This window comes from Humulus lupulus, chromosome 5 (genome assembly GCF_963169125.1).
Source record: "Humulus lupulus chromosome 5, drHumLupu1.1, whole genome shotgun sequence".
Lineage (NCBI taxonomy): Eukaryota > Viridiplantae > Streptophyta > Magnoliopsida > Rosales > Cannabaceae > Humulus > Humulus lupulus.
Window position 1 is genome coordinate 148187430 of NC_084797.1, and position 14970 is coordinate 148202399.

The window sequence follows — 14970 nt, forward strand, 5'->3', positions numbered from 1 at the left end:
AGGAAGAAGGTACAAGAAAGTTCTTAATTTCTCAATATTTTGAATTTTCTTTCATTGATGGGAAAACTCTTTTACCTCAAATTCATGAGTTACAAGTGATTGTGAACAAGTTGAAAGTTCTCAAGATTGAGCTTCCCGAGGCCTTCCAAGTTGGTGCAGTAGTGGCAAAATTACCACCAACTTGGAGGAGATATAGGAAAAGAATCCTCTATAAAAATGAGGATTACACTTTGGAAGAGATCCAAAAACACATTAGAATTGAAGAGGAATCGAGGATAAGAGACAAGGGTGTGAATGAGTCTAAAGATGAGATTTCCAAGGCCAATGCGGTTTCACACAAGCATCCAAAGGGCAACAACAACAAAAAAAAGGGTAGTGGGAACCCTTTAGGTCCAAAGAAAGATCATGGACAATTCAAAGACGTGAGAGGTCATTGTTTTGTTTGTGGAAAACTCGGGCACTATGCTAGAGTATGTAGGTACCGAAAGGACCCACATGAGAATGAGGTAAATGCTATAGAAAAGGAAGAAGATATCCTAGTATGATTACCATGTTTATGTGCCTTGTTGGGAAAATTGTTAATTTGTAATAAAGCTTGCACTCTTGAAGGCTATCAATAAATTAAAGTATTATTCTATGATAATTCTTTATTTTGCTATGAGACATTTGTGTGAGACATTAACAAAGTTTCAAAATGAACTTGTTAAAATAATAGGTAAGTGTGTAGACCTATTATTTCATAATGTGATTATTTGTTTAAGAAATTCTCACATTACACTTGTGTTCACATTTTATTTTGTGAAATATATAAAAGAAAGCAACCGAGTGAAAGTTACTTTCAAATAAGTGTGCCTTGCTTTAGCAAGTAAATGAATCAAGATAAACATTGAGGTTTTTTATCTTGATCTATTGAGTGTTTATCATGAAGCTTAAGGACTCATGATGAACTTTGAGAATCATAGGTCTAGATTTATCTTGGATGATAAATGACTTATTAGAAATAAAGAGATTTCTATCTTAAAGTGATATTTTATTATCACTATGTGAGAAATGTGGGGGTGATGCTCCAAAGTTAATCAATTTATTTTGTTGTTAATCAATTGATTAATTTGGCCATCCTATCAAATAGGTGATTTGGAATTCCACATTTTAAATCACATTGGCTATATGTGTATAGAATGGATAAATCTAGACATGCTTGGTGTCTAAAGTTACTGTTTGTAATATTTTGATTCAAGAATGAATCAGTTTAAAACATAAAGGAGAATTTCAGAAACAAAGAGATTTCTAGAATTAATATTCAAATGTTTATCTTGGAACTATCTATAAAATAGTAGGGGTGTTGACTATGGTCAAAATCACTATTTTAAAGGGGTAACTATTTTAATCAAACTATGGCTAGCAACAAAGTTTGAATAAATAATGAGAGTGTCTAAGTATGCATACATGAGAAAAGAAATGATTCAAATGGAATCAATTTTACATCTCAAGAGATGGGACTTAGACTCCCTAAAGAGATTAACGGTTGATGGTAACCTATCTTAATACTAGTAACCAAACTAGTATTAGGTTCAATAGGTAATAACGAGTCAATAAAGTGAATAGATAGTAGTACTCAAATTTTGTCCCATCTGAGATATGAGTACTAATGTGTTACCAAAATGAGGGTTAAAACCGAAAGATTTTTTAATAGAACTCAGTCTTGAAAAGACAAGTATTTTAGGGTAACAAAATACTGTAAGAGTTCTACCTATATAGACTTAGGGGCGGTGCCGCCCCTCATGAGAATTGGGAGTCATTCTCAAGAAAAGTCTATGAATGGAATGTGCACATGGCCATTAACGGTGCAAAAGCGAGACATTGAGGTCTCAAGTGAACACAACAAAGGTGTGTGTGTTATCACCGGTTTGTTATCAAGGGATAGTGGTTCAATGCTTCGGCAACCAAAATTTTAACAAACTTTGTGATAATTAAACTAAGGTAAAATTCAAGTCGAAAGACATTTTACTTTATGCACCAATGCAAAGGTTTCTATAGAGAGTGATTATTTAATCAAGTGGGGGAATATTATATTTTAATATAATGTTTGATTGATTAAATAAGTGTTACAAAAAGTGATTATTTAATCTAGTGGGGGAATGTTATATTATTTCATATAATATAATATTAGATTAAATAATGTGACAAAATGTGATTTGTCACACCTTGTAACATATTATTGAGAGTCACAAAATTGGACACATGTGTGTGCCCAAATGTGACATATTTTGGAGTTACAAAATCAGTTACAATTTTGTAACTCTCAAATATTACCCAATAATGTGTATATTATATGTTACACATTTGAGATTGGATTTCATAAAGCCATTATAAAATATGGCTGTTGGAGATATGACTTTAACCCCAATAATGTGTTTTGGGAGTTACAAAGTCATTTGGGAGGGTTTGGAACCGTTTGGAAAAACACCACATTTTCAAGTGCTGAAAATGGGTTGTGGCCGCGGCCACTGAATGATGGTGGCCGCGGCCTGGGGGATAGAAAGCAGTGGCCGCGGCACAAGTGCATTTCAGGCCAAATTTTCAGTTTTTTCCAAATGTGTTGAACGGTTCTAAAAACCCAAATAACTCCCAAATATCAATTTAAAATCCATATTAATCCAATTAAACATTGGTAACAGCCATGGGGGTTGGTGGAATTTGAAATCCAAAGGGTATCTCAAACTCCATAAATAGGAGCGTAATGCTCACTTGTAAGATATACCATTTTTCGTCCACAAAGCACTTGGCTGAAAAATACACCTTGAGGCTTGATTATTCCAGAGAGTTATTTCCTTGAGAGATCCCTTAGTGCTTAGAGAATAGGGGGAGTTAAGCTTTTGGATAAAGGTTTTGAACCTTGTTCAAGTTGGTGATCCCCATTACTATACACTTTGGTTGAGTGTGAGTTTGTGTTTTTCATTGATCTTTTCATTCAGTTGTTCTTCTTGTATTATTATTGTTTTGAGTTTGTAATCCCCTTCTTCTATTTCTATTTACATATTTATTGGTATCTCTTGTTTTAGAGCTTTAGTTTTAATAATTATTTCTTTCTCTCTTTTCTACATTTACTTGTTTTGTTGGCCATTAAGTTGTAAACCTATTTATGTATCATCTTGTCCATTGTATTCTTTGCATATAGTTGTATTTTGGTTTATCCACTTTTCCATTGAGCAATAAAATATATTATCTAAAATTATTTATGTAACATCCTGGATAACCAAGACCGTTACACTGTGCATTTAAAATAGTGCAAGACTTGCTAATCAAGTCATTTAAACAAAATGTGAATCCAACGTCATCAACGGATTAGGAATAAAAGATTTTGGTCACAAACATGCTATTTTCATTAAAAATGACAGTTTAATACATGGAAATTCAAAACAGGGTTTAGTTGACTTAGTTACAGCAAATTCCAAAAGTTATAAATAATTCAAGCCACTCTAATGGAAAAATACACATTTTAGGTTTCCGTCCCTGTACAATTCCTCGACCGTGGCGGCCGAGCAGCTGACAATGTACAACTCGCCCCCAGAACTCTCCAACTCATGGTTAACTCAGCCTACCCTTGCCTTTACCTGAACCACGTAGCACCCGTGAGCCGAGGCCCAGCAAGAAAGCACTATATCATAGCAAGATCAACATCAATAACAAAATACACCACAACGCATAACCTGGAATTCGGTAATTCATAACATTATCCAATCAGTGATAACACTCAACAAATTAACAATTTGTCATCCAGACGATCAAAAACTCATATCCATAACACAATATTCACATTCATAATCAACAGTTTATCACATCCATCAAATAATATTCAGGGTCGGCGCCCTTAGGTCGCACCCTCTCTTTAACCCAGTGTCTTCGGCTCACTTAGGCCGCCCCCAGTGTTATACCCACTGACTCCGGCCAGCTTAACCGAGCTCAGTGATAAATAAGCTGCCTCAGCTACCAGTGGCTGAGTTGTGCCCTGTGTGCAAATATTGATTCCGACACCCTTAGGCCGGTTATCACATGTCCCATGGCATAATACCATCTCATGACATGATATACAAATATAGGGAGCACTTAGTCCCATCATGTTCACATGGTTAATCACATTCACATAACAATGCATACAAACATAGGGAACCCTTAGTTCCAACCTAACCACATAATCAGGTGCAGCTTTCTTACCTTTAGATTTCACTAGCTCGTTCAATTGATCCTCAAGCACGATCCCGTCTGAACCTTAGCGCACACCTAGTCACAGCCATAGATCAGAATCACCACCAAACCTCAAATCCAAAGCCTAGCCTCGGGACCAATCCCGAGCCCTCGGGAAGCCCTAATTCCACCAAACGGGGTGGTGGAATCAAACCTCGAGCCTCCGGGGAAAAACCCTAAGGAAAAACTTAAAAACCCCTTTCTGGAGACAGGGTAGCGCTACAGTGCTCTAAGGAGGGCGCTGTAGCGCTACAAACAGAACCAAAATGCCCAGAAAGCCCAAGCCTAGCGCTGTAGCACTCAAAGGCTAGCGCTACAGCGCTAGTCACAGACCAGCAACACTCTGTTTTCCCTTCTTCGACTTTCCTCGAACCAAAACCCCTTGGAACCCTTCCAACCCTCAACTACACACCAAATTGAGTCTACCATCACCTATATCTCACCCCATACAACTCAATAACACAAGACTTAACCACATGCATCATCAAACTAGAAAAACAAACATTGAACTCAAGAACTGAAAGATTCAACCAGAAACTCAGAAACCTAGAACATCAAAGCCAGAACTTGTTACCTTCTATGAAGGATTTCGACCTTAAGTTATCCCTAGCATCCAACCAGCCTCAAGCCCTTCAACTCCTCAAGTTCATACCCCTTTATTCCATCCAAAACTCAAGCTTAGAAACCATCTCATTAAAACCCAGAAAAACACATCAGGAAACCTTGAAACTTACCTCAATTGACTGGCTAAACCCTGCTAGTTCTTCTAACTTCACCAAGGTCTTTAGCCCTAAGCTCCATCCCGAGCTTACCCTGGAATTCCAGCTCCAAAACTCACAAAGAATGGTGAAGAGATGACTCAGCCGAAAGAAAGAGAGTAATAGCTCTAAGTGTTCTGTTTTTCTCTCCTTCCTTCTTCTTTTCTTTTCCTTAAGCTTCTGAGTCTATCTACAACTTCCACTAAAATTATAGATCATAATATAACCTATCCTTTAGTAAGCCAAATGACCACCTTGCCCTCCCAATAATAACTGAACCTTTAAATCACTCTGGGGCATTTTGGTCATTACTCCCAATTCCCGCTAATTCCTTTAGTGTCTTTAATATTTACCGCTTACTTTCTGATACCCAACTAATCACTAATTATATTTCTCAATATCAAATTGTCTCCAATATATTCTCCAAATTCCCAGATACATCCCCAGGCTCACCCCGAGCTAGGTATAAATCCCTACTGTGACTTTCCCGCTAAACCGCTTGTTAGGATCGCCTCGAGTCACAAGCTGCAAACATATCCACATAATAATGTGGTCTCAACATTAGCCTACCAATATACACATAGGTATGCAATTACGCTCTCAATGAGCCAAATTACCAAAATACCCTCACAACAGAGTATATAACCCCATGCATACGTTATCATCATATAATAATATGACCCACATAATCATGCATATAATCATATAATAGCATAGTAAATCAATTATGACCCTCCCGGCCTCCTAATCAAGGTCCTAAACCTTATTAGGAAATTTGGGTCATTACAATTTAAGTGCAAATGGTTTGACATTAATCGGTCTTCAGGATTAAAGTTTGAGCAAAACATAACCCTTCAAAGATGATAAATTTATCTTAGCAACTCAGACTAACCAAATTTTCTACATTGATAACCTTAAAATTAAATCTTACTGGAAAGTTGTCCAAGTAGTGCATCATAGAAATGTGTGGGCCATCTCACTAGTTGAAGAACAAGTGGAGGATGTAGAAGTAGATGTTTTGCATGACACTAGTTCCTCTTATTTCTATTTATTCGTTGATCTTGGTCCGTTGCCACAAATCAACTTTGAATGTACGGGGGCTCCATTACAATTTGTTGAGACAGATAATGTTGCGATTGATGAGGAGAGGGAGGAGGAAGAGGAAGAGGAGGAGGAGGCGGAATAGGAGTGGGAGGAAGAGGAAGAGGAAGTTGAATATAAAGAAGAAGATGATGAAGAGGAAGATGAACAAATAGAAACCGCTGGTGATAGTGAAGAATATTATAGTGATGATTAAGTGGTAATTTTATAATATTTTGAAGTAACTATGTTTTACAATAATTGATTATTATAGTTATTATGCTTAGTATAAATGTAATTTTAATATCGATTAATTTGACAGATATGGCTGGCGTTATTGCTCGATCTCACGGGGGTGATGGTGGAGGATTCCATCCTCCACGTGGACTGTCAGATATCCCAGCTAATTGTGAACGAGGTAATACATTACGCATTGATATACTCCTTAAATTTTAACAGTTAATACATATTAATTTTAAAATACTAAATTTGCATACAATAGCGCCTCCAAACAAGCGTGGACGCCACAAAGGATTGAACATGCGGGAAAGAAGGGAAGAGTTGGGCGTCCTCTCCCTCTCGAGTGGGACGTGCGAGGGAGAACATATAAAGTGATCGGAGATTACAACTCAAATTTCTCAAGAGAGCTAGGATTACTTGTTCGACAGTACACAGATCCAGACTGTCCTCAATGGTCAAAAGTACCAAATGCCTTGAAACAAAGAATACTTTCACATCTGGAGGTAAGTAATTTCTGTATTTATGTTAATTTTATTTAATTATATATCATATTTACTAATAAATGTTTATAATTTAGGATGATTTGTTTGATATCGAGTGTACCAGATATGGACAAGGGCATATGCTTGGGATCTTGAGAGGCATTGATACATCATGTGCTAAAAAATATTCTAATTGGAAGTACGATATTAAAGAAAATTTAACGATTGATGGGCCAGAAAATCGTTATGGTGGTTGCATAGATACGTAGTGGCAAAAAGCCATTGAATTTTTCCGACGTCCAGAAATTATGGTATTAATTTCTTCCTAAACTTAACTCTCTTAATTAAATATATTACTAACAGAAACTTTTTGTAGAAACGTTCTGGGGTCAACAAGGAAAATAGGAAGAAACTAAAAGAGTTTAGCTACGGAGGTTCTCAGCCAATCTCAGCGCTGCGCTATAAAAACGTTAGTTAATTAATTCTTTTTAAGTTTTTTTTCTTATTTACGTGTAATTATTATTATTTTAATAAAATATGTACGTGACATCGCAATTTAGAGACTGGGCAACTTCAGCCGATCCCGGATAGCTAGATGGATACTCACCATAAATCAGGCACATGGCGGATGACATAAACAACCAAAAAAACTTGGGTACGTTAAGTTTTTTTTAAACATTTTTCAAATTTTTAATTGTTTGTTTACAATACATAATTACATTATATATTGTATCATAGGAGGAATTGTGTGCATATCGCGACACACAGCAGACACAAACAACTGATACTGAGAGTTCTACACCAGTTTCGAGTGGGCCTGAAGATAACGACTTATCTTTGGTACAAACTGTCTTCAGAAAACAACGTGGCCACCAGAAAGGATATGGACGTATCCTTAACATAAGGGGCCAAACTCCATTTACTATTGATCCTCCACAAACTAGAGATGAAGAGATGACTAAGATGAGAGAGCGTCTTCGACAATTAGAGGAGCACATCCGGACTCATTGTATCACCCCGAGATCTCAATGTTCCCTACCACAACCTGATGATCCCGATGTTGGAGCACCGAGTCAGTAGAACTTATGTATGAGTTTAATTGCTATGAACTATTACATTTTCATGTTTAGGACAACTCTTTATTTTGATTGAGCAAACGTACTCTTATGTTTTTATTTATATGTTTAATATAAATATTTTAATTTCAATCTATTGTTTTATATTTAATTCAAATTAAATCAATAAATAAATATATATATATGAATAAACATTGCACATAAAAAAAATCTCGGTTCAGTCTATGCCGAGGACAATATCCTCAGTACAACCCATCTAGATGACAAAATTGGACAGGTTTCACCAACGATATTGCCAACTCTATACCGAGAACAATTATCCTTGGTACAACCTATACCGAAAACATATTCAATGTCCTCGGTAGAAGTTTTCCTCTACCGAAGAGGATGTATCGAGAACCTTCTACCGAGGACATGTTGTCGGTAGAAGCTGTACCGAGAACATTCGGGCTTCTACCAACGACTTTTGTTCTCGGTATAACCCTTATTTTTTGTAGTGATTTTATCCAAACATCTATAAATTTTAAGCTAAAAAATAGCTTAAAAACTATGTTAGCCATTTCGCCAAGTCTTTTTTAATGTGGTTAAAGACTATATACTTTGTAAGCTAGTACAAATTCCTTTCTTATTTTTCTCAATTACTTCTCAACTAGTTTGTGATTCAAGGCATGACGATTTCTAACTTGATTTGGTCAAGCTGTCTGCATGATCATTTTCGGTACTAAATTCAATAATATTTTTTGTGCACTTTTTTTTCTCCAACATATTTTAATAATAAGAGTTATAAGCTGTTGTAATCTACAAAACCCCAACTATGGTTTAAAGTCAAACTTTGTTACATCAGTTTGTCTGGCAGGTACTATACGTTATAAAATAAAAAAGGTAAGTATCTATACAGTTTCTTATTTGATCTATTAAAAAACTCAAAATTTAGTCACTGTTGCTTGTTAAAGTCTTCTTACATAACCAGAAGTACAAATTAAGATTTTTTTTTCTATAATAAATGATACCAAAACTATATATATCCTGCAAATTTCATACTTGGTGGATCACTAAAGACCACATTATAGTCTCTTCAAATTTAGAGACACTGACTAAAGAGAGAAAATAAGAGAGAGGGGGACAGAGAGAGAGAAAGAGAGAGTTCAAGAAAAGTTAGAGATACTGAATAAAGAAGGAAAATAAGAGAGAGAGAGAGAGAGAGATCTCAATATGGCTGAGAGTCCAGTAACCTTTTTAGTAGAAAAGCTAGCAGCACTGTTTGAAAGAGAGGTGAACCTCTTAAGAGGGGTTCGGGAAGAAGTTGTGTGTCTAAGAGGTGATCTTGAACAAATGAGGGCATTCCTCAGAATTGCTGATGCATTGCATGAGAGTGATGAGGAGCTCAGTGTATGGGTTAGGCAAGTCAGAGATGTTGCCCATGAAACTGAGGATCTTCTTGACGAGTACACACTTCTCCAAGGACATAATCATGGACATGGTCTCTATGGCGCTTTCTGCAGATTGGCTTGCTGTATTAAGAACATGAAAGCTTGTTATCGAATCGCAGCAGACTTGAAGAGCATTAACTTGAGACTTCGAAAGATCAGCCAGGTTCACAAGCGGCTTCGTCACAAGTTCAGCAGAGTTGAACATGGTTCTAGCTCGGCTGGTGCTCTCAACACTTGGCAGGATCGTCGTGACGATGCCCTTCTGTTGGACAAATCTGATCTCGTGTGGATCGATGAGCGAAAGAAGCAGCTTGTTGAGTGGCTCACCAAAGGTGGTTCCGGTCGAGAAGTTGTTTCACTGGCTGGACAAGGTGGTATGGGGAAGACCACCTTGGCTAAGCAAGTCTATGATGATGATGAAGTTAAGAAGAATTTCAAAGTACGTGCATGGATCACTGTTTCCCAATCTTTTGAAATAGAGGACGTGCTCAGAGACATGGTTGAACAGCTATTCAAAGCGAAAAAAAGAAGAGTGCCATCATCAGTTGAGAACATGAACAACAATCGCCTCAAAACGACAATCAAGGAGTTGCTGCAAAGAAAAAGGTATCTGATTGTTTTGGATGATGTGTGGCAGTTGCACGCATGGCGTGCTTTGCAGTATGCTTTGCCTAACAACAGCTTCGGTAGCAGAGTTATGCTCACTACTCGAAATACTGATGTAGCTTCTACTGCGGGCATAGAATCAGAAGGCAAAACATACTTTTTGGAGCCTTTACCCCTGGCCGAGTCATGGGACTTGTTCTGTAGAAAGACGTTTCAGGGGATTACGTGTCCTTCTCACTTAGAGGAAATTTGTAAGTGGATTTTGAAAAAATGTGAAGGATTGCCTCTTGCCATTGTAGCAATCAGTGGTGTCTTGGCTACAAAAGATACACGCAGGATCGACGAGTGGGACATGGTTGCTCGTAGCCTTGGAGCTGAAATTGATGGAAATGACAAACTGAAGGATCTGAAAAAGGTTCTTTCTCTTAGTTTCAATGATCTGCCTTACTATCTCAAGTCATGTTTCTTGTACATGAGCATCTTTCCTGAGGATCATCTCATCGAGCGTATGAGGGTAATTCGCTTGTGGGTAGCAGAGGGATTCATTGAAGCAAAAGAAGGTAAGGTATTGGAAGAAGTAGCTGATGACTATCTCAATGATCTCTTGAATAGAAGCTTGATGCAAGTTGCAACAACTACGAGTGATGGAAGGGTCAAAACTTTTCGGATCCATGACCTTCTCAGAGAGATCATCATTTCGAAATCAAGAGATCAGAACTTTGCTACAATTGTGAAAGAACAGAATATTCAGTGGTCTGATAGAGCTCGGCGCTTGTCAGTACATTACACCTTGCAACATCTTCAGCCCAATAGGTCAGTTTCTCAACTACGATCTCTCTTTGTGTTTGAGGTTGTTGAGAAATTACGGTTGCATACATTGTTTCCAGGTGGTTTTCGGTTACTTTCTGTCTTAGATCTTCAAAATTCTCATTTGAAGAGATTTCCAATTGAAGTTGTGAACTTATTTTACTTGAAATATCTGAGCTTAAGGGATACCCAAGTAAAAATAGTTCCAAGATTAATTGGGAACCTTCAGAACTTAGAGACATTAGACCTTAAACATTCTCAAGTTACTGAGTTACCTGTTGAGATACTCAAGCTCCAACGGTTGCGCCATCTCTTGCTATATCGAAACGAGTACATATATCATGAGCTTTTTGAATCAAAGTCTGGTTTTAAATTTATGGGAAACATTGGAGTTCTGCAATCCTTACAAAAATTATGCTTCATTGAGGTAAATCATGGTGGTGATTATAATGTTGTCAAGGAGGTGAGGAATTTAACTCAGCTAAGAAGGCTAGGCATTATAAAGTTGAGAAGAGAAGATGGAAAAGTTCTATGTTCATCAATTGAAAAGCTTACTAATCTTCGTGCACTCTCAATAGCTTCGATTGAAGAAGATGAGATCATTGATCTTGATCACCTTTCTACTCCTCCAGTGCTGCTTCAAAGGCTGTACATGAGAGGAAGGTTGGAAATGCTACCTCACTGGATTTCTTCACTCCAAAGCCTTGTCAAACTGTCTTTGAAGTGGAGCAGATTAAAGGATGATCCATTGGTGTACCTACAGCACATTCCCAATCTTGTTCAGCTAATATTATGCCAGGTATTCACTGGAGATAAGTTGTGCTTTCGGGCTGGTGGATTTAGAAAGCTGAAGATTTTAGGCCTGGATGATTTTGATGAGCTCAAATGCATACAATTGGAGCCAGGGGCAATGGAATTTCTTGAGAATCTAAGCATCAGACAGTGTGAGCGTCTTGAGACGGTTCCCTCAGGCATTGAAAATCTAACCAAACTGAAATTGCTTGAGTTTTTTGATATGCCTGCAGAACTATTCAACACTCTTCGTCCTGATGTGAAAGATAGTGATTATTGGAGAGTGGCACACATCCCAGAAGTTTATTCAACCTACTGGATAGAAGGAGAATGGAAAGTATATTCCTTGGAGAGTTTGAGCGATGGAGAGAACTGTCCTCTACCTAACACTGTCATCAAAACTCTTGATCTTCATACTCGTTGGAAGTAACTTTTGTTCCGCATAATGAACTTCATTCTCTACTCCATGATAATTATAATGTACATACTCTCATATACTTGTAAATCTTCTGTGCAACTTGAAGAAAGCAGTTGCATATACTACTAAACAAGTTTAGTTCAGGTAAATTAAAATGGTAGGAGTGTTTTTTTACGGAAAGGATTTGTGTAAAATTGATATATATGCCTTTGGCACTGGTAGAACTGCTGGTCTATAATGTATTACTTAAATATTCTGTAAGTTTAGGCAGCATCCTGCATGTCTCAACTGTCAAGTAACATGGCTTTGCGAGTGGTGGTAACAATATTAACTATAACTCAATTGACCATGTTACTCTATTAGTGTTAAAAAGGGATATTATATATAAGTTATTTGTATCCTTTTTTCTCCGCAACTTCATACTCGAGTGAAAAACGTGCAATACTATGAAAAAATCATTTAGGCATTGCGTAGTAGTTTGGAACAATAGAAAAGATATGTGTTGACCTTTGATTTGGTCAACGACACGGAGTCAAGTAATACGATAAAAACCAAATGAATTTTAGATAAAAAGATAAATGACAACAAAGATTTATAGTGGTTCGACTCCAAAAAATGGCAATAACCTACATCCACTTAGTGTTCTTATTAGTGTAGAATCCCCAAAGCGGTGATCAATGAACTAGAGTTCACGAATTTCACAAGCCTCGGGATGAATACAATTTTGGCGGATAAAAACACTCTAATTCTCTCTCAAAATTCTGAAATCAAAAGGTCCTCTCTCTTGAGCCCATTGAGTCTTATTTATAGGCTCAATGAGTTCTTTATGGGCTGATGGGCTTTAATTACAATTAATAAAAGTGTATCTAAATAAAAATAGAAATCACAATTATTACATAAATGTGAAATTACATATCCGTAGAGAATATCTGAAATGCTGCGACTAGACTGGTCGCTCATAAAATATGTCGTCTGCTGAGTAAATTCTCTTCTGGTCAATGGTCAAACATATCATACTCACTTAAACGGTCACGTGCATCCCATGTGTATGTTAATTTTTCCACGTCATCAGGTAAATATTTTTTGGGTAAACATTTGCCCGCCAAGTTTATTTTACTGCGACTAGCATATAATAAACTTAATCGACTAACTCTCCGTCTGACCTGTCACATCTGTCAGTGCCTTTTCGAAAAAGTAAATAATTATGACTGTTGTAGTTTCCCGAAAACACTTTGACGGCTAACACGATTTCCCACACATCGAAAACTTACCCCCATCATTACCTCTTTAACGGTGCCACAATCAGTATAAATAAATCACTTTTCTCATTTTTTTACCTTTTACCAAACTTTCCTCTCTCAAAAACTTAGAAGAATTCTCAAAGGAAACCCAGAGAATTTCGGTGATCCGAGGCGTGTCCGATCAACCCTAAGCAACAAGACCGTGACTTCTACGCAATCTGCAATCCAAGTAAGTTCTCAATCCCTTTATCTCTGTTATACAATCTGACATTAATTCCATGAGTTTTCTGGTATGAGTTTTTGAATGTTTTTCAGCAAAAATATTTTGAGGTAATCGGATTCGTAGGCAAAAACATGATAGGATAGGAGTTTTACGTGTATGAGGCTTAGAAATTGGTGTGGGAAGTAGGGATATTGTTTTAGGGCCCAAAACCGAAGTAAAAATTCGATTTTTATGCTTTCGAAAAAATCTGGGTTTTTCCCGCTTGTTTTCGAAGCCGAAAAGTTTTTCTACAAAAGCTTTTCATTTCCACTTTTTAATCTATTTTTCCAAACTGCTCGCATGTTTTTAAAGTTTACGTTAGGATGCTGCTGGTCGTATAAAAGCTTAACTTTTATACACAAGCAACGTTATCCCAACGTTTCCTCTTCTTCTATCTATTGGTCATAGATTCTCATCTCCTCTTTTCTCTTCTCAGATATTCATGCACGATCCTTGGGGATGTGAGAGGCCAATCGATGACGATCTTCTTGCGCTGATATTCGAGGATTAAGAACAACTGCAACTTCCTTTTTCTGATCTTCCTTCTTCTCAACAAAACCCCACAACCAGCTCACCAGACCGCCAACCCAACATGGGTCGCGTGAAATACACTGCTCCTAGAAAGAAGAAAACAACCAACTCTCTTTCTCACTAGCCTGCCACTCACGCTGAAGACCCTTCAACTAACTCTCATCATGTAAACTTCGCAATGCCGGAAATTCAACCTAAAGCCAAGCCTCACGACAACACTCGAGCAAAAGACAAAGTCAAGTGGTATCTTGCACCTCCTAGTGTCATATCGGCTAGGACGGTAACAAAGTATCTCAGGAAGTACGGCCTTCCCGAGGTCACATTAGTTAAGCCTACACCCGGCCAACAAGCAAACTTGCCTGGGGGCGCCTTCAGCGCCTGGTTGAGGTTTCATATCAAGGCAAGGGCAATCCTACCCTTGCACGACTAATTCCGAGGGGTGGCCAACTATTTCGAGGTCGCCTCTTTCCAAATAACCCCTAATGGATATAGGGTGCTTTCAGCACCCTATATCCTCTACAGCCACAAAAAATGGCTTGTGCCAACACCCCGCGAGATCAATTATCTCTTTGATCTCAAATCTAACCCTAACCAGAATAATATGAGGTTCTTCCATTTCTTCCACCAAGAAACTGACCGAGTGTTCCTGAGTGACATTACCCACAATACCAATGTGGGAAAATACTTCCAGGAGTAATTCCTCACAACAAACTTCGCCGACAACCTGACCTTCACGCGAGGAGGTAAATTCCTCAATTTCTGGTCGTGCATTTTCCTTTCGGTTTTTCTTTCATTATCCTTAGAGCATTAATGTTGTATCTAGGCACATGGTACAGACCAGACCCCACTCCAGAGATGGAGATCAGGGTTGCAACAATGGCCAGCATGACGAACGTCGAAAAAAGCGTCAAGGAGCTGGTTACTGAAAGCAACCTAAGGCTGGTAGGCCTTTTGGCACCTCACCAGGAAATGAGGGAGTCCACCGCCGGGAGTGCCACCAGA

General features: G+C 37.8%; 1 protein-coding gene across 1 annotated transcript; it reads left to right on the forward strand.

The window, feature by feature from the left end:
- Window positions 1–8964: 8964 nt before the first annotated feature.
- LOC133780656 (disease resistance protein RPM1-like) lies at window positions 8965–12301 on the forward strand. Its single transcript, XM_062220257.1, has one exon. It carries the CDS (start codon window positions 9094–9096, stop codon window positions 11944–11946), a length of 2853 nt encoding a protein of 950 aa, XP_062076241.1. The 5' UTR covers window positions 8965–9093; the 3' UTR covers window positions 11947–12301.
- Window positions 12302–14970: the final 2669 nt, after the last annotated feature.